Source organism: Rhamphochromis sp. 'chilingali', assembly GCF_963969265.1.
Source record: "Rhamphochromis sp. 'chilingali' genome assembly, chromosome: 3".
NCBI lineage: Eukaryota > Metazoa > Chordata > Actinopteri > Cichliformes > Cichlidae > Rhamphochromis > Rhamphochromis sp. 'chilingali'.
Genome location: NC_137931.1, coordinates 1141757 through 1163356, shown reverse-complemented (window position 1 = coordinate 1163356; position 21600 = coordinate 1141757). Strand labels below are relative to the sequence as shown.

Sequence of the window (21600 nt, the reverse complement as noted above, 5' to 3'; positions counted from 1 at the left end):
TTGACAGCGTTTTAGCAGGTAAAGGTGATGTTTTGACATGAATTGAGCTGCTGTTTTGGGAAGGCCTCGAAGGGGACTGGCGACGGCTCCCTGGCAGATCCCCGTGCACTAAATAGAAGTGAAGAAGTTAAAAAATGGAGACCAAGGAGGGAGGGAGGGTGGGGCACGTAAACGAGAACGATCAGCTTGCAGAACTGGGGGAACCTCTGTAGATGACAGCCGGAAGCGTGTTTGGAGGCGTGGTCCCACTCCTGAAATTCCGAAACATAATCTCCAATAAATGGAAAGAATCTTGAGGGATGGCTGTTACGAGTAAAGGCAGCCCAGAAACTTTACCAGCAGCACACATCATTGTGTGCCTCAACTTTCGGTCTTTTACCCAAGCTAATCTGCCATTCTTTTGGGATCAGATTTATTTGAAATGTACTTTCTTTAAAGCACTATATGGAAGAAACCAAATTCATATTCCCATTTCGCTACCCTCTTATTCTCATAACTGGTTTAATTGTACTGTGAGTGAAGTGGCAAAAAGCATCGTAAAGTGTTTTTTGTTTCTCAAGAAACCAGCTCCACGTGTTTTCATGACTGTAGTGGATTCAAATAGTCATTTAATTACTTCTGTAGTTTTTTTTATTTTTATTTTCAGTTAAAATTTTCACTGTAGCCATGAATCACCATCAGATCCTGTGACTGTGAAGACATAACGTGTGATTCAAATCATTTTATTACTTGCAAACACCTCCGTGAGCCCTAATGGGCAATGGATGACTCCTCCTATAAGGACAGAAATGTTTGATCATAGGGTAAAGGTGATCACTTAAAATAAGACTGTCATGATTTAATTGAAAGAAATATAGGTGGATCCAATCTAGTGCAGCAAAATGACCTCCAACCCCTAATGAGATGCATTTATTGTATGTTTGTGACACAATAAAGGACAGTATGGTGGCATGCATACACGTCAGGTAACCTATAATACATACTGTGTATAAATACCTAATATTCTAAGGATAGACAGAACATAAACTCTTGCTAACCTAGAGTTTGAATGATTAACATGTGAGTCAAAAAGATCAAGTGGAGGTTAATAAAACAAGTCAAATCCGCCCAGCTGCTGCAGCAGTGCTGGGTTTGATGAAAGAATTTTCTTGCTGTTTATATTTGGATCACGCTTTTGCTTCACACACACCTTGAGATTAGGTATCAGCGTGTTTGCAGCCCACTCATACTGAAAATTCACTTTAAGGCGAATAAATAAAGTCATGATCAGCTTCATAATCTGCAGTGTTCATTCTGGCAGACTTGCAGACATTTTGGAAGACTCTTTTCTCTTGCTGCTTTTTTAATGGGCACAGAATACAGCACTGTCATGAATCATGGCAGAGTGACGTTTCTTTTTTTTTTACTTTTCCTCATATCACTACAGAGAATTGGACAAGTTGAGCATGATACCATATGTGCATGTTAACTAGGGCTGGGTATCGTCACTGATTTCTAGAATCGATTCGATCCACGATTCTATTAAATTCGATTCGATTTGAATCTGGGAAATTTTGACAGTCAGAAATATTATAATTCAGATAAGTAAATTTACATATTTTTGTATCTATAAAAAGGAAGCTGACACACGCAAGGCTTTATCAAAGCAGAGGCCTTTGTGTCAAAGTAGCTGAAGATAAAACACAGAAAAACATGAAGGTGATTTTCCTGGCCTGGATTTTATAAAAATATTCTGCAGTACATCAAAAACGAAAGAAAACCATTAATTACCTTATGAACGTTACCTCTGACGTTACAGCGGTTTTATTAGAGACACGGCTGAGCGTTTTGCATTTTGTATAATTTTAAAAAGTTTAAATTTGTTCAGTATTGAACGGCAGAAATTAGGTTTTCTTTTCAGAAGTATGTAAACAGAAAAAAAAACCAGCGGCCGACAGCCTGTAAACAATGGAAGACTTGTGCGTAACAAGCAAGCGAATAATGAAGAAAGGGAAACTGTTCTTGAAGTACAGAGAGAGAGAGAGGGAGCTGTGCATCGTGGTCGAAGCAAAACAGTGAAAGTCAGAGTGAATTCATGACGATGTTTATGTGAAGGGTTGGATCTTCTTTTGCTGCTGGTTCGGTCAATATTCTTTGGAGAGAGATCAAACTAACAGCTTTAGAATCGGTGCAAAAACAGGCGTAAACACAAAGCGCGGACCCGCCGACACATCAGGATCAGCGAGCTGTCGGCTTTCAGCCTATCACAAGTCGCCACTCTGTTGTAGGGCTAACACAGAGTGACACACAACATCCACACTCACATGCACAGCCATTGGCAATTTAGAAAAACCAGTTAACATAATCCCATTAACTGCATGACTTTGGATTGTGAGATGAAGCAAAGTACCTGAAGAGCACTCACGCAGACACTGGAAGAACATTGAATTCACTCCAGTTCAATTTTATTTATGTAGCACCAAATCACAACAATGTGCCTGATATAATAGGATAAAGACCCTACAGTTATAGAGTTTGTTTTTTTTGCCTGTCCCGTTTGGATCTTTAGCCATCAGAATTGTTGTCTGAAGGCCAAGAAAGATACCAAGGGACAAACATGACTGGGGGATAGGACAGGGAGAAAGAATGAAAGAAAGAGAGGGAGAGAAAGAAAAACAGAGGGGAGAAGAGACGGTGAGAAGGGGGGGGAAGAAAGAAAGAAAAACAAACAAAACACCTGGATCACCTGTATGGAGAAAAAAAAACAGAAGAGAAAACAAACAAAAGAGCAACATAATAAAAAAACAGCACCATCACAATAAACTAGCTAACAGTAGATATCAGTAGATACTAAATATTACATGTTATTGTGCAGCACGCAAGATCGACAGCGCACAATGTGCTTTGAGGCAGCAGCCAAGAAAGCTGTAGTCCGCGTCTGTGAACACCCGTGTGTACACCTGTGTGCACACCTGTGTGGATCAGCATGCTTGCATTCCAAAGGTTTCTCCATGTAACGATCTGCTAGGGAGTGTGGGGAGCCACAGCCCCGTCCACCAGGGTATGAAGCAGGTATGGAGGAGATCCAGGCCCCAGACATCCAGAGGCCCCAGAATACGAGGACCCAAGGAGGACCACCAGGGGGGGAACCATGTCACCCTCCTGGGAAGAGCTGAGGAGAGCCCCAAACGAGAGGTCACCAAGCAGCCACGGAGCAGAGGCCAGAGGGGGTTGCAGTGACGTGTCCGCGGGCTCTGCCGGCAACCAGCTGTACTAGAGAGGACCGGGCCCAGAGGCCTGAGGGCACCCACCCTCCAGAAGGGGCCCAGCTGGGCCACAGGCGCCACGCCCCGCCAATCGGCCACCAGGAGTGAGCCGGTACATACATGAGCGCCCAGCCCCAGACACCAAGAACCACCGACACACCAACGTCTGAGGGCATCAGCCACCGGCAGGGAGTGTGGTGAGGGGAGATAGGCCTCCATACCTCAGAGAGGTGGAGTCTAAGACCCAAGCTGACATATAGACACAGACGAACAGGCGCACGCGGACACAAACATGCATTCCCACCCCATATGCACAACCAAATACTCAGCACTCACCCGACGTGTAGACAGACACAAATAGACACTGCACAGACAGTCGCACTCCCCAAACATACTCTATATCCCAGGTCCAGGTACCCCCGCCCCCAGAAGGGAAAACCGTACCCAGACCCAGGACATGTAACCCTTTTCTCTGGGGTGGAGGAAAGCAGACCGCCTCCTTATCTGCAGTAGCAGGGAGGCTCCGCATCCCAGACCCCAATCCGACGGCCAGCACCTCCTCCCTGCCCCCCAGCCCTGACGGCTAACACAACCGGGATGAGTGAAGACCCCAAACCTCCCTACGCCCGCTCATATGTAGTGTTGCTGTGTGCTGTTCTAAAGTGCATTTAAAACTCAGGAGAACATGGTACTAGCTTCCTCTCAGAGAGCAGCACGGCTCCTCCAGAAAAACCCTCAGTGTCTAAATGCATTTAAAGTTGAGGGTAGGGCACCAGCGCCAGAGGTGGGTTTGAATACACAGAACATCCTCTGGATGCTGTATGACGTGCCCACCCCCAAGCCCCTATATGTATGTGTTATGTGAGAGTAAGAGTAATGTGGATGTCTAGGTTGCAGAATAAAATTGAGGCACAGGCGGCCAGAAGGGGACAGAGGGGGAGTGCCTCCCCTGCACCCTGGTGACACACCTGCACCCCAAGCCCTGCGTGTGTGGGTGGGTGTGGAGGAGTGGGAATAGGGAGGCAGCTGAGGATGGGGAGGGAAGAGAGGGAGGGGCAAGCGGCCCCTCCCTGGGGCCAGCTCCCCCGCTGACCCCAGTAGGCACCCCCACACTCCGGAACCCACCAGGGCAAGGGGGCCCAGGCCCATCCGGACCGGGGCCCGCAGCAGCAGCACCGCCCAGCCCCACAGAGTCCGGGACAGCCCACCCGACTCCACCGCAGAGAAAACTGCACCAACCCCATCATCCAATCCTCTTCCAGACTACACAAGACAATAGACACCCAGGTGGAGTTGGACTGGTTCGTATATAGTGCTTTTCTACTCTCTCGGAGTACTCAAAGCTAGACAACATGCCACATTCACACCCATTCTCACAAGCACTTTCTCTATACATAGTGCTTTCTAAGTACATTCACACTCTGGAATGGATGCATCTCCAATGCATCCATTCCAGAGGGATTAGTATCTTGCCAAAGGATACTTGACATGCAGACTGGAGGAGCCAAAGATTGAACCACCAACCTTCGGATCAGTAGATGACCTGCTCTACCTCCTGAGCTACAGCCACCTGTTACCTTGTAACAGGAAGAAACCTGCAGCAGAACCAGGTTCAGGGAGGGGCAGGGCCATCTGCTGCGAATGGCTAAGGGCGAGGTGTGGGAGCCAAGACAAAAGACACAAATGTGGACAAAGACACAATGTGGAAGAGAGCCAAAGATGAATAATAATGTTTAAATGCAGAGGTGTATAAACACATAGTAAGTGAAAGCATGCACACTCCAAAGCACCCCAGTGTGGAGATGGTAGATGGGAGACCTACTTGAAGTAAGAGTGCTAATCACTGCATCACTGTGCTATCCCAGGCTTTCATATTCAGATAGACACAGCCCACTGCTGACCATGGTATCTTACAAATAACTTGAGTCTTGAGTAAAAAGGAGGAAAAATAAACTGCTCTCCTGAGATGAAAGTAATTAAGTATAATCCCAAACAACATTTAAGATTAAGATAGAGCTAACCGCGATGACCTATGTAATGTGAACTTACCGTTGATCCTTTTTTCTTATTGCTAATAGTTTTTTCTAAAGATCACCATTTTAAAACTGACACTACAAAGCACGTTGTTTGAGATAACAGCTGAATAATAAGTGTACATGTGGGTTTAACTGCACGCTGAATGTTCAAAACACATCAGCATAATTCTTTAAAGAAGTGGCACATCATCAAAAACAGTTTATCTGCCTTTCATGGCTGCCACTTAAAGATGAAGCGTTTCAATATGACTGAAACATACTGATGTGATGTGTTGGATGATGCAGTGACAGCTGAGTTTCAGAATATCAGCTGTACAGTTCTGCCATTTGTCACATAGCAGGCATAAGTTTTAGAAGTTTTGAACTTTTGATTTGCCAGTGCACTGATACAGGTATGTGTAGGGAGAGTCTAAGGGGCTTGGAAAGAAAAGCGTCTGGCTTTCTTGAAAACATTTCATCTGAGAAGCTTCATCAGTTCTAAGAGCAATTGGTGGAGAGTCCCAGATTTTAAGCCCTATGGGAGTGTCCCCAAGAGGGTCATGGACCCCCATTGATCCTCTACCTAATCACAGAAGCCAAGGTGTGAAAACGGGTGTAGGTCACAATCAGCAAGTTTTGGGTGAGCTCATGTAGCAGATGTGAAATGGTCGACTGCGTTGTGACAACAGACACGGACTGGCTGGAAACAGGGTTTATTCCTATAAAACAGAGTGCAGCAGCAAAATCAGTGTCACACAGCGGCAGCAGGCTTCTCCTCACCCAGTGTGGAGTCCGTACAGCTCTGGCTAGGAAACCCCACACCCGCAATGTGGCCGCAGGTGGCGTTACACTGATTAATGTCCCACTTCAACAATGACACACGGGACCTCAGTTCCACAAAAAATAAAGTTCACACAATAAAAAAGTATAACCTATGTACAATACAGTTTTGAGAATGTTCACAATTCGTACATTATATCTCAGCTACATACTCCCCCCTGAACTTCTCAAAACCCGTTAGGTAAGGGTGAGCAACTGAGCGTCACATAACATTTCGTAACTGTCAATGATCTGGAAATTCACTACCCGGTGATACGTGCAACAAATATGTTTCCCAACTCATGGGGAGAGTAAACAGAAGAAAGTTGGCCAGACCCCCTAATGTTTACTCGCAAGAGAAAGTGCCTTATACACTATCCTGAACAAACAACACGGTAACAGCTACTATATGATGAATAGTACTCTGAGCTGAAGACAATCTCAAAATAGGTGTTAACATCTGACATGAAAATCACCCAACATATAAAACAAGTAGCCCTCACAGAAACAAGTTCTTGGCAAAGCTGCTCACTACATTGCCTGTTTGTAGGTTTCTTTGCTTCATAGTCTGGATTAACCTATTCACAGGCTTCACTATTCGACCCACTCTCGTCCTGATCTGGCCTGCTGCATTACTTGGGGGTACACCACCATGTTTCATGAGGCTCCCAACCTCGCTGACTGGCTGACTTTCAGGGTAACTGATACTTGGTAGTGTTCCCTCCTCAACTGGGGTAGTGCAAGCCCTGCTGTTGTTGTCATCATCTACTTCAGGGTAAGCAGCTACTTCACTACTGGCACTGTCACTGTCCTGATGCTCCTCATCATCCAACTGCGCACAGACACTGTCTCCAATACTGTCACACTCTTGGGGTCCTCTAGGAGCCGGGACACAGTCATCCGTCATCTGAGCCACCCAACGGGCTGTGCGTTCAGTACAATCGTCCTCAGGATCAGCGACAGGGGATTCTCCATCAGATTGACTCTGCTCCTGGCCGAGTTCTGATTCACTGGCAAAAGACATCTCTGGTTCGCCCTCGGACTCTATGGGCAGGAAATTAGCCTGCAAAAGCAAGTTCCTATGGACAACTTTCTCCTGTCCACTCTTGACGTTCCTGATGCGATACGTGTGGCATGTGGGGTTCTTGGAGATCACAGTGTAGATGGTCGACTCCCACCTATCAGCTAACTTCCTACGACCCCGTTCGCCCTTGTTTGCCAAAAGGACACGATCTCCTTCCTCAATGTCAACACCTTTCTGCTTTTTGTTATACAGGTCTGCTTGACGCTGCTGACTAGCTCCGGTGTTAGTCTGGGCCAATGCGAGTGCTTCTCTGAGGTCATCTCTCATCCTTTTTACATAACTGTCATAGTCTGTTACATCATTGTCCCTTGCAACATTGTGAAACATGACATCCACTGGTAACCTGGGGATACGCCCGTACATTAGGAAGAACGGTGCGTAACCAGTGGACTCATGAGCGGTGCAGTTGTAGACAAAGGTCAATGTCTGCAACATCTGAGGCCACTTGTGCTTCTCCCTCGGAGGTAGGGCTCTGATCATATTTCCCAAGGTCCTGTTAAACCTTTCGGTGTGACCGTTACCCATAGGGTGGTAAGGTGTCGTTCTTGACTTCTGCACCCCGGCCACTTGCAGCAGCTCTTGGATCAACTCACTCTCAAAATTGGCGCCCTGGTCTGAATGGATCCTTTGAGGGAAGCCATAGACACAGAAATATCTGTCCCACAACTGGCGTGCAACTTGTTTTGCCGTCTGATCTGAGCACTGGAAAGCATGGGCCATCTTGGTGAAATGGTCAGTCACTACTAGAACATCCACACTCTTGCCCCTGTGATCCTCTGCGGACCAGAAGTCTATGCAGACGAGCTCAAGAGGACCGGTAGTTTTAATGCTTTCAAGAGGAGCCCTCCCCTCAGGCTCGAGTGTTTTGCTGACAACACAACGTTTACAGCACTTGACATGCTCGCGAATGTCATGCTCCATGTTGATCCAGAAAAATCTCTGCCTGGCTAGGTACAGAGTTCTGCTTTGGCCCTGATGGCCAGCATCATCATGGACACCTGACAGGACTTGACTGATTAATGTGGATGGGGTCACGTACTGATGGCGCTTTTTGCCAGTGAGCAGGTCTTTGCTCACTCTGTACAGGATACCATCCAACACTTTCAACTTTTCCCACTGTTTCATCGTCTTTTGCGCTCTGTGCGACAGGTGAGCTCTTTCTCTACGTGATGGACGCCGACCACGTACGACGAACGGAATGACTTGAGACAGTGTCACATCTGCTCTCTGCTCCTCCTGTAGCTCCTGGAGCGAGAAGGCAGACAAGGTGTTCTGGCCTAGTGAGGGAAACCGATCTAGCTCTTGAGTCAACCAGGAGATTGCTCTCTGTTTTGAGCCTTGGTCCCACTCAGCGTGGCCTGCGAAGACTGCGGAAACTTCATCATTAGTCAGGGAACAACACCCTAGGCTCTCTGCAGGGGCCAAACACTCAACACTTTGGTGGTTGGCACTGAGCCTGAATGCATCCTGAACCGAGATTTCTTTGACCTGTTGCGACTCCTCTAACAGGGTTGCATAGGGTTCAGTCATGAGTCTCTGACTAACACGGTTGTGAACGAATGGCTGCCTGCTCAGTGCATCTGCAACGACATTTTTACTGCCAGGAATGTACTTGATGCTGAAGTCGTAGGGGGACAGCTTTGACACCCACCTCTGTTCACATGCATCAAGCTTGGGCTTCGTGAGAATATATGTTAGGGGGTTATTGTCTGTCCAGACGGTAAAGCTATGCCCCTTCAACCAGTGGCTGAATTTGTCACAGACAGACCACTTTAGCGCCAGAAACTCAAGGCGATGGGCGGGATAGTTTCTCTGTGCACGGGCGAGGGCCTTGCTGGCAAATGCAACGGGACGTGCTTTACTCTCGCCCTCTTGGACTTGTGACAGCACAGCACCCAAGCCGTCCTGTGAAGCGTCTGTCGACAAGATAAATGGTTTGTTGAAATCAGGGTGAGCAAGCACAACGGAGTCAAGGAGTGCAGCCTTCAAGCGTTGAAACGAGTCAACATGCTCCTTCTTCCAATCACTTGGGCTGAGCCTCCGGAAAGAAGCAGCACCTCGGGCATTTACTTTCTTTCCTTTAGGAGCGGCAGTCAGGGTAAAAAGGGGTCTGGCAATCTTAGAACAGTCCTGTATGAAGTGTTGGTAATACATTACCATACCCAGAAACGACTTTATCTTCTTCTGGGATGGCGTAACCCCGTCCTCCATCATGAGATCAGCCTCTGAGATAGCGGTGATCGCCTTAACCTTGTCAGGATCGGTCGAAACCCCGCCTTCAGTCACAACATGGCCCAGAAATCTCACACTCCTTCGGAGCAGATGACATTTTTTGGGGGCCAGCTTCAGTCCATGGGCACGTAGTCTGCTAAACACAATCTCCAACCTCCTGAGAGCCTCTGCTTCATTGGGTGCATAAACAAGCAGGTCGTCCAGGTAGCACAGCAGGGTTAGGAAATTCTGGTCGCCAAATATGCCCATCATGAGACGCATGAAGCTCGCCGGGCTGTTGCACAGGCCTTGGGGGAGTCTGTTAAACTCGTAGAGCCCCATTGGTGTTGTGAAGGCCGTTAGCTTTTTGTCCTCCTCTGCCATCTCAATATTGTAGAAGCCAGAGGTGAGATCCATGGCACTGAAAATTGCGTTACCTCCCAGGGCTGCCAGACAGTCTGACTGGTGGGGCAAGGGATGGGCATCCTTGACTGTGCGTGCGTTCAACCAGCGGTAGTCCACGCATATTCTGAGATCTCCATTCTTCTTCCACACCAGTACCAGTGGGGACGCCCACTCACTGTTGGATTTGCGGATCAGCTCTCGCTCCTCCATCTCTGTGAGCACCTGTCGCAACTTGTGGTACTGCCCTGGAGGGACGCGCCGATAGGGAAGTCTGAACGGCCTGTCGTCAGACAGATGGATGCGATGGACAAAATCCTTTGCCAGTCCACAGTCCAGCTTACCCTTGGAAAAGACATCCTCATACCTGTGGATCAGTTGCAGTACCTGAGCCTTCCAGTGGTCTGAGACTTCACAAGAGTCGAGGTCTAGGTCCTCCAACCCCATCTTCTGCAAGCTGTCACGCAGGCTAGGGCAGGAGGGAGGGCTACTCTGTGCGTCGCTACACACTGTCTGGCTCTGGACCCTAAGGGTCTCACTTGGGTTTTGGTCAGAAGCCACTTCGAGATCTTCAACAGCTACACAAGCGGAAGCATCTGCTACCTTAGCGTTTCGTCTCAATGTGATAGGCTTATCACATGTGTTCAGGATTCGAACAGGGACCCACCTATCGCCACTCATAGAAACCACAGTTCTACAGACAATGACACCTTTTTTATGAGTTTGCGATTTTGGTGGTTCAACCAGAATGGCGCTGCCCTCGGAAAGGGGTGATGACGCTGGCAGTCTGCCCCATACAAGGTGCTCTTGCTTGGGGAGTAGAGTCACTGCCTGAGCTAGTTTGACAGTGCCAATGACATCTGGCATTTTGTCACCCCTCCACCGGTTAATGCCAGACAGCATATTCAGAAACTGCACTATTTCAGGCGCTTCTGCTGATTCGGGTTTGCTCAGGACTTGCCAGAAATGGGGGGACAGCCTGAAGTGTCTGAGGAGGTGTTTGATAACATTTGTCCCTAAAATCAACTGATCTTTCTGACCGGGGACCACTAGGGCAGGCACTCTGAACGTACAATCATACACTTCCATTTTCAACTCGCATATACTCTTGGGTTTAACCTGAACTCCACCACAGCCCACTAGCACAATGTCGGTACGAGTGTCGCTTAATTCCAATGCGACCCCAGCGCTCTTTAACTCTCGCTCCGCCTCTTCGCTCAAGGTACACGCCATGGAACCTGTATCAAGAAGGGCCTGCAAAGAGACTTTGTCATTCACCAATGCATTCGTGTAAAATAGGCTGTCTGCCTCATCAAGTCTTACTATATTCTGGGAAAGTACAACAGTACCAGGTGGGGCACACTTCAGGCTTTCTTTGTATACAGTCTGTATGTCATCACTGGGATTGAGGGTTTCACACTCTTCGCTCACACTGTCCCCTCTCAAGTGCAAGCACCCTAGTTTCCCTGGGGATTATTTTGCTGGGTAATGGGCTCAGCTGCTCTGGGGCAGTCTTTCCTCTGATGCCCAACCTCCAGGCAACCTAGACATCTCCTCTCTCTCATGCAGTGAGTGCGCGTGGAATGTGAGCTATTGCCACAAACCTGGCACGAAGGGAACCTGGCTGAGGCTAGAGGCTGTGGTCTAATTACGGGGTGGACAGGCTGGTTGGAGCACTCTAACACCCTCTCCAGCATACTGAGCACGCGGTCTAGAGCACTTGGGTCTGAAGCGGCAGCTCCAGCAGCCTTACCCGGGCTGTCCTGGGAACATTTTACTGTACCTACTTGGGCATGGTTCAGTTCAAACTCAGGCGACTCGCTTGTGGTTGTCGCAGTGGCCACGAGGAGGGGATGGGGTCTGGCAGAGCCCAGGCTCTTCTTTTTTGCATGACACTCTCTTTGGTGTTCATCAATGGCTTCCTGAACCTCCATTACTGTCCATTTACTGATGGGCTTACATTTGAAAACACAGGCGAGGCTGGGATCAGGACAATTTCTGATAAACATCATGGCTATCTCTGCCTCCATGTTCTCCATTTTGCCTCCCTGACGCTGTAAATGCTTGTCAGCTGCCTCAGCAGCGATATTAAGCCTCACCCAATAGTCTACTGGGGTCTCTTTTGCAACTGCTTGGGTGGCATAGAAGTCAGCCAGTGGTTGACAGGAGCCAGGACTATCACTAAAATAACGCCTGAGTATGGCATAGATGGTCTCAGGGTTGGTCACTACACCAGAACATGAGTTACTTTTCAAACCCACCTTAACAATGTTTTTAGCTCTGCCGAGGAGGTGGTTTAAGACTTCATCCACCTGCACGGCTCTAGACAACCCTCTCTTCTCTAAGTACACTTCCATCATGTCTATCCACTCATGAACAGAGTACTTATCCGCATCATCACCTCTGTACATAGGTGGGTCTTTGATATCTTGTCGGACCACTAAGTTCACTTTGGAGAGGTCGAGAGTGGTGTCAGGGCTCTTAACTTTGGGGGACTCGGCTGGAGCTGTCTGGTTTGGACCAAGTGGGACTTGACTGGATAGTAGCCGGCTAGCGATTGATTCACCTATCTGGGTTCCCAATTCACCAATGAGCTCACGTAGCTCTTTGTGTGTGCTGTCGTCGCTCAAAGCAGGGGTTGAGGACTGGCGCTCATGAGCTTTATTTCGAATAATGTCATCTGACTCTGCTGGCTCATCATGCGACATTATAGACCTGTCTCTCACTTCATCTGCCCCAGACAGTCTCCAACCTCTCCCAGCGACTGGCGTGAAAAGGTTAAAGGAGTCTTGGCCCCTACCAGCCATGTTGCTTACAGGAGGTTAGCAATAACTACAAAGGGGATCAGAAACAAAAGGAATACAAAAATACCTATCACTCAGAAAAATACAACACAAGTAAACACGGCTCAGTTAGACTCTAACAGGTGTAACTGGGAGAAATGCCTACTAACAGAACACTGGAAATTTTTTGCTGACCCACAGAATAATTTTACTTATATTACAGGTGTCGGAAGTGTTCAGCTCAACCTCAGCGATCGGCAGCGGCTGATCAGATGCATCCGGGTCACGGCACCACTTTTATGTAGCAGATGTGAAATGGTCGACTGCGTTGTGACAACAGACACGGACTGGCTGGAAACAGGGTTTATTCCTATAAAACAGAGTGCAGCAGCAAAATCAGTGTCACACAGCGGCAGCAGGCTTCTCCTCACCCAGTGTGGAGTCCGTACAGCTCTGGCTAGGAAACCCCACACCCGCAATGTGGCCGCAGGTGGCGTTACACTGATTAATGTCCCACTTCAACAATGACACACGGGACCTCAGTTCCACAAAAAATAAAGTTCACACAATAAAAAAGTATAACCTATGTACAATACAGTTTTGAGAATGTTCACAATTCGTACATTATATCTCAGCTACACTCACTGTGAAACCTAAGCTCACCCTATCATATGACTTACTGCGGTCAAATGGCCCAAGATGTATGTGGGCATTAATGCGTCTGGGAAGGATCTCAGAACCGCATCATAGATGGATAGTTGGTGTCGTAAGCCCCGCCCTCTGTTCAAAGATGGTGGTGGCACGATGACCTGGATGACTGAGAATCTTCACAGACATACATGTAGGGAAAGGAGAAAAGTGATTACAGGCCCATTACATGTGTGTTGCTGCTGACTGGACCGAGCACATTCCCTTGGAAACAGTGAATGTTTTTCAGGCAGACGAACAAAAGTTGAGTCTCTCTCTGTTCAGTCCTAGAGCGATGTTAATATTGAAGTCTCCACAACTGATTTAGAAAGTGGAAGAATCAGCAGTATGTCAGCCTTCACTGCGTTAAATGCTTCCTCACTTCCTCTCTTTGTCTTTTATCAGTTTTATGAGTGCCATATATTTCCCATTTTTCATGAAGTGATATCATAAAAGCTGCATTGCAACTGCAATCTTAAGTAATGTTTTAGACTGTGTTCACTTCATAATATCATCATTTGCTGATTTACCTCTCCCAAAGCAAAGTATTTGGCCTCTACCTCATTCCCCATCACTGTAACTCAGATTAAAACAGGATTGAAACATTCTAGACATTTTTTTAAATATTTTTTAATATACTACTTTATTCATAGATATTTTCAGCTGGGACAAAGTAACACTGAAAGTATCTGTTGCACCTCTGTAGTGACATTGCATTGCAGCTGTGAATTATATGCCTTAAAACACCTGCTTTATGGACAGGAACACAGATGTAGGATTCCAACTTACAGCAAGAGTCGCTGTTTCCAACAGATGGGATGCTTGATGGAAACCTGGAAGAGGAGTATATATTTTGCTGTTCAATAAGCACGGAGGACCTCAAACATTGACATTTCTTAAAGCTGATAGCAGTGGTAGGGGATGGCATATTGTTCCAGCATATGTTAGTGCTGAGATGACAGGCCTTAAGTGAAACGCCGCCACCTGCTAGCAACGCCTAATGTATGAGTCCATATGTAAGCACCAGTTGGAGGGCAAGCCTCGCAGCGTTGTTGTGATCAACCTTTTTAATGAGAGGACAAATTTATGAAATGGCACAGGTGGTGCTGTGAACATATTACACTCATGTCTTTGAAAACTGGAAACTGTATAGAAATATTTTCTATGGCCTACATTACCTTTAGAATATAGAAAGCATTAATACTGTGAAGTGTTTAGGTATGAATGCCACTGATGCTGGTTTTTGTTGGTTCTGTTTGTTTTCTGTATGTCTCCATCTGAATTCCAGACTTTTTTTCCTTACTTGAAATGAAACGTGGGTTTACATAATCAGACAGCCATCCATGGGCATGCCCAAATGATATCTCTCCTTAACATTTTATAGGAGGTTTTTCAAATTTGGCACTCACTCGCTCAAAGGTAAGAGATCAAACTTCAATACAAATTCATGTCTTCCACACAAGGTAGAAAATCTGCTTGTAATTCAGCTCTGTTATTCAATAACAGAAGGTGGTGAACAAATGTTTGAATAGGTCTGGACAGATATGGATGTAAGTACGAAGCAGACTGCTTAGCAGATACATACAACTGCAGTCTTCATTTTTGTGAAAGTTCTTAAAGACGTGCAGAAAGCAATGGTGGCGTTGTGCTGGCTACATAGCAAGAAAGTTCTGGTTTTGAGCCTTTTTGTCAGCTGGGGTCTCATTTTGTGTGTGTTTTATTTCTAAATTATTTCTAAACTGGACACATCAAGTCATTTTTCTATTTTAAACTAAAGACTCTACAATAATACAGAGTAAGCATTTGGTGACAGCTGAAAAGAAAAACTCCCTAACAACAGGAAGAAACCTCTGTCAGAATTAGACTTGGGGAGGATTTAAAAGTAGAATGGGAGCCAGAGCCTTCAGTTTTCAGGCCCCTCTTCTGTGGAACCAGCTTCCAGTTTGGATTCGGGAGACAGACACTATCTCTACTTTCAAGATTAGGCTTCAAACTTTCCTTTTTGCTAAAGCATATAGTTAGGGCCTGCCGGCAGCATGGTGGTTAGCACTGTTGCCTCACAGCCAGACGGTCCTGAGTTTGATTCCACCACCTGGTCTGGTCCTTTTTGTGTGGCGTTTGCACATTCGCCCTGTGTTTCTGTGGGTTCTCTCCGGGTACTCCGGCTTCCTCCCACAGTCCAAAGACATGCAGACAGTGGGGTTAGGTTAATTGGTAACTTTAAATTCCCATAGGCGTTAATCTGAGTGTGAATGGTTGTTTGTCTCTGTGTTAGCCCTGCGACTGGCTGATGACCTGTTCAGGGTGTAACCTGCCTCTTACCCTAAGGACAGCTGGGATAGGCTCCACCCCCACCGCAACCCTGAAAGGGATAAGTGGAAGAGAATGGATGAACACTTCCATCCAGTGCTCTAATGGGGTGATATGGTACTTTAAGGGCTTTAAGATAAGATGGGCCCGGATTATTCAAGAACATTCAAGCCAATATGGGCAAAATCTGCTCTCTCTTTCTAGTTGATCCAAAATGCTGCAGCATTTTAGCACTCCTGATAATAAATACAGTAGTCCAGCCCAGAAGAAATGCATAATGTTGTTTTCTATGCAGCACCTGAGAGAAGATGCTTCTGATTTTAGGGCTATTACACAAATGCAAGAAAGCAGTCCGACATATTTGTTCAAAATGTCCGTTGAAGTCCAAAGTAATGCCATCCAGAGTTTTATCTGAATTTGCTATGCCTTCTAATAATGCTGCCTAAGCAAAGCACGTATTACAAAACCCTGTAACACCACAATTAGACCTGTGTGGAGAGAACTCCTCATTTACATGAACAAATTGGAGTCGGTTAGATAGATTCAGTGCAGTGCCTTGATTACATACGGCATCTGCTAATCTCTGTAGCAAAATAAGGCTATTTGAGTAAGAGTTTTACCCAACCTGCAAAGCCTCCAAGGCCAGACATGCTTGCTCAGGGTAGTACAGCACAAGCTGTGGCTTTGACTTCTGTATACCAGACATGTGAAATATTAGTAAATACAATTTCCATCCCATAAATGTCTACACTAATGTATTTGTTTAGCTGTTTATTTATTTGGTATATAGCAATACATTACACTGGTATATTTATTTTTTTACTACTGTGTAAATACTATGGAAAGAACACAATCACATCGAGTAAAATGGTAAATGGTTCTTATACAGCTCTTTTCTATCAGAGCAATCAAAGCGCTTTACACAGCTTACCTCATTCACCCACTCATACAAACACTGTGCTCTTTATATGTAAGGGCTTTCTATCTAACATTCACACACATTCATACTCTGATGGATGCATTGGAGAGCAACATGGGGTTAGTATCCTGCCCAAGCATATTTGGTATCCAGACTGGAGGAATCAAAGCACCAACCTTCCAATTAGCAGATGACCTGCTCTGAGCTATAGCTTACAAAAAACAGGGTTTAATAAACATTTAAAGGATTACAAAATGAATACATCGTCTTAACCTTAAAGACCAGCAATTTAATAACAATATAACATTATAATTTAGTTTGATTCTCCAGTTCTCCAATATCTAGCCAGTTTTACTAAGCTCCTTATATATTCTGATATATATGAAGGCACACATACAAGTGTGTGTGTGCAGGTGTGTGGGTATTTTTGTGAATTTTTTGATAATATATGGAATAACATATCGGAAACTGTGATTGTAGAACTCTTGGGTCAGCTTTTTCTCCCTTAAGACTTTATTTCATTGGACACGGTCATGTTTCGAGCCTAGATAAGACACTTTAAGAATAATAAACAGACTCGGCAGTAGATTTAAGTCATCAGACATACCAGTGCTTTGTGGTGAAGAGAGAGCTGAGAGTAAAAGTGAAGCTCTCGATTTAACAGTTGATCTGCGTTTCTGGTAACGAGCTTTGGGTAGTGACTGTAAGAACGAGATCGCAGATACAGGCGGCGTAAATGAGCTTTCTCCAAAGGTTGGCTGGCCTCTCGGCCATCTGGGAGGGGCTCAGAGTAGAGTCACATTGAAAGGAGTCAGTTTAGGTGGTTTGAGCATCTGACACGGATGCCTCCTGGGTGAGGTGTTCCGGTCATGTCCCATCGGAAGGAGGCCCTGGGGCAGACACAAGAGATTATATCTCTCGGCTGTCCCACCAGAAAAGCTGGAGGAGGCTGCTAGGAAGAGGGGGGTCTGCTTCTCCTGTGACTCAGCTCTGGATATGTGGAATAACTGGACGGATGGAGTGTCAGGGGCAGCAGTTCTGTAGTAATAATAATAATTACAATAAGTACTGTTGCCTCACAGCAAAAAGGCCCTGGATTTGAATCCACCATCTCTCACACACACGCACACACACACACACACACACACACACACACACAACGAGCTAATCATGAACATTTCCCCTTAAAATACAATCTTTAATTGCTGACAGTAGGAATTATACATATGCTCTTAGGCTAAACTTGGCCTTAATAGCATTAAAAATGTCTTTCATAACTATTAAGTGAATTTTGCATTTTTGTCAGTTTGAGAGGGCAGCAGTGCATAAAGAGCAATATGCAGTACTATACTCTGGCTATGTTTCAGTTCAGGCTTCACTTAAGCGTCGAAAGATTCACAGTAATAATAATAATAATAATAATAATACTTTTAAAAGAAACGGATTCTAAGGATTCGAGGCACTGAAAAGAGCTGGACTGCAAATCACCAAGCAGAACAGAACGTCAAGAGACCGGATATTTTCTAACACATTCATTCAGACAGCCAGAAACTGACTGTACACAACACATCTGTCTGTAATCACAAAATACGTCACAAACAGTGCTTCTTGTTGCATCTTAAAATGCAATGTGTGAACTGTTCCTCTTGAGTACTGAGATAGACAACAACCCACAATCCGCGTGTCAGCTCCAAGGTTGTTGTATAGCTTTCACTCCCCCACAATTCTTCAAAGTTAATGAAATCATTCTCACAAAGTCACTGGAGAGGTAGCTCTTTCTCAAGCTACCAAAAAGTGCACTGAGTAACACTGAATATTAAGAAAATGTAACCTGGAAACGTGTCATTGGTGTTTAAGGACACAGAAGACTTTGTCAGCTTGTGCATTCAAATTCAGAGTCACCTCCAAACACATTAGCTTTGGAAAGAAGGAGCAAACAGATGAAAACAGATGAAAGACTTTGGGGTTTGGGGCTGATGACTCATCTGGAAGTGTCACAAATTCGTGCTAACTGAATCTAATGGACTCTTACATTGTTGAATTGTATTATCACATCACTTTAAAACTATTTGAGGAAGAGCTAATTCAAAGTCAGAAAAACCTGCTTTGTTACTTTGTGTTCGCTGTGTTTTAAATGGTAATGAATGAGATATTTAGCTTTTTTCACAGCTGTATATTTCCTTTGTCAAAATGAATTAGAAATACAGTAATGTAGTAATAATTAGCTGTCCAGAAATCCTTGGCATGTTGATTGAAAAGGGTTTTATCTGCTTTTCTCTTTCAGGGATCCAAACCAGCCAGTTCCACAGGATACCAAATTCATCCACACAAAGCCTAACCGCTTCGAGGAGGTAGCGTGGACAAAGTACAACCCCAAGGACCAGCTCTACCTTCACATTGGCCTCAAACCTCGAGTCCGAGACCACTACCGAGCTACCAAGGTTGCGTTCTGGCTCGAACTGGTTCCACACCTTCACAACATTAATGAATTTTTTCAATATGTATCCACTACTACTAAGATACCTCCACAGGACACTACACCGTATCCTTATACCAAACGATTCCCGGGTAAAAACAACTGGCCCTCCACCACACGCCACCCGGGAGTTCCTTCTGCCAACACCAAGCAAACAACCAACCAGCGCAAGAGCGGGGACCTGACTGATGAGTCAACTGTGGTGATTGAGACCAAACGGGACTACTCCACTGAGCTCAGCGTCACGATCGCCGTGGGAGCATCGCTGCTATTTCTGAACATCCTCGCCTTTGCTGCACTCTACTACAAGAAAGACAAACGTCGCCATGAGTCCAACCAGCGCGTCCCCACCCCGCAGCGCAACTCTGCTCCAACCAATACTCCATCTACTGCCAATGACGTAGCCCATCTGCAGAGTGAGGAACTGATGTCTCTACAGATGAAGCAGCAACAGCTAGAACACGAGCACCACCATGAGTGTGACTCACTTCAGGCCCACGACACGCTGCGGCTCACCTGCCCACCAGACTACACACTGACTCTCCGCAGGTCACCTGATGATATACCACTGATGACTCCCAGCACCATCACCATGATCCCCAATTCCCTGGCTGGCATGCAGCCTCTGCACAATTTCAACACTTTTGGTGGCAGCCAGAACAGTACCAACTTGCCCCACGGCCACTCCACCACGCGGGTATAGCTCAGCTGGGACGGGACTGTGCCAGGTTCCCTCTGGATTAACAACTACCCACACGAGGAGAATATAAGTTATTCAGCAGATGTTATTTTGCTACCAAGCCTTCTTGAAAAGCATATACAATATAAAGTGATCATAAACTCACAAAACTATTCAAAATGAATGTTATTACAGTAATAACTGTTTGGAGCAAATTGTCACGAAGGTTTTCGAGGAGTGTTACCAAGACAAAGGGCAACCAGTGGATGACTGTTATATAATCTCATGAGACAAAAACAGCAGTTTCTATGTTGACAGACAAAGACGACAGTTGGTGAAAAGCAACAATGGAACACCATCTTTTCCTCCATGCACCTGACTTGGGCACATGAAATGTATTTATGAAAACTTTGTATAAAAAGAACACGAAAAAAGGTATATAGACATGAGTGGAAATACAAAAAGTTTTAAAGAAGAAAAACAATATTAAAATTGCTCCTGAAACTATTGTTTTTATTTTTATTTTGCTTGTGCTTTATGTTGAGGTTTGTGTAAATATACCTGAACATCGGTCATTCTTTCTTCCTGTTACGACTTGTGTTTCATTCATTTTCGCACAATGACCAAATTGCGATCACAATCCCACACTCGGAGAGTTGCACACTGCGGGTTCGCAGGTCACCACATACAGTACTGTCTCGTGCATTGCTTCGTGTCCACGTTTTAGATACTGCATGTAGAACGAGCTTTACTTTGCATTTCAGACATCTACTGTCTGACAGTATGGACTGACTCACTCCCATCACCTGCTGTCACCCTGTTATGCTTCCAGCAGTTTTCTGTCTCAGCACTGCCTGTGCTTACGATGTGACCAGCAATGTATTATTTAGAAATAAAAAGGCAGTGATTTTTTTGTATTAATATTAGTTGGATATGTTTGTAAAGAAATATATGTTAGATATTTTAAATTGTCATATGCTAGCAATATGTAAAGTATTGTGCCAGGATTGTGATATTTTGGGTTACAAAAAAGTGAATGAGTGTAAATATTAATGATGCTAATTATTATGAAATTACAACACGAGTAGTCATAACTCTCTTTCCATTTTGCATCCTATTATGAAAAAAGAGGCAGATGATTTTAAGCTACATTTGTAAATTCTATTAAATATATATTCATTTGGTCTATAAACCAGTCGAGCTAACGAGGGTTTTAATATAGAGTTGAAAAGTCCTTATTTAGTAGTTAGTCTTGTATTTATTTGCAGTTTTGCCTTCGGTAATACTACGCATATTTCTGGACACTTGTATAAAGTTTTTCTGCAACATTTTTAATAAAATATCACAGTATTTTCTAAATAAAAAAATGGGCGAGAGATAGAAAAGAAACATGGTTCAAGGTCTGATCGGATTATTTGTCTGGTGTGTGTTTAATTGGAGAGTATTGCCACTGGACAAAAGAGCACACGTCAAAGCGTTTTCACTCCTACAAAGTCACATTCACCTTTGCACACATATTTCTACAGCAATTTATGTTTTATAGAAATAAACTCACACACAAGAGTTGCTGGATTAGAAGTTTATCTGGGTTTATTGTGCCACAGCCACCCTGATAATAAAAAACAGCTTCACAGCAAGAACTCAAACTTTATCTGAAACAAGGATGTTGCAAAGGTAAGTCTTTCATGTTGTTTTAAGTGTAATTCTTTAAAATGTTCATCTTGTTACAATTTCACGCTCACGTTCTTCATCTGTGTTTTATTTAGTAAAAAACACTTTGATTTATTAAAACGTTCAGAAATTACTCTGTCAGCTTAACTAGTCATTTTTTTATCACAGTAAAAACAGTGATTAAAAACAAGTATTTTGTTGTGATTCTACTGTCATAGGCAAGGCAAGTTTATTGTGTAGCACATGTATAGCACAATTCAACAACAAGGTGATTCAAAGTGCTTTACAGAGACATTAGA

At 45.0% G+C, this 21600-nt stretch overlaps 1 protein-coding gene across 2 annotated transcripts in view; it reads left to right on the top strand.

Moving 5' to 3' along the window:
* nlgn4xa (neuroligin 4 X-linked a) overlaps positions 1-21201 on the top strand; it is a 125571-nt gene extending 104370 nt beyond the window's left edge. For both annotated transcript variants that reach the window (XM_080877630.1, XM_080877631.1), the window contains exon 6: positions 18760-21201. In XM_080877630.1, the coding sequence (XP_080733756.1) occupies positions 18760-19654 (895 nt within the window). In that variant the 3' untranslated portion in view covers positions 19655-21201. The remainder of the gene's footprint in view (positions 1-18759) is intronic.
* The last annotated feature ends 399 nt before the right edge of the window (positions 21202-21600 follow it).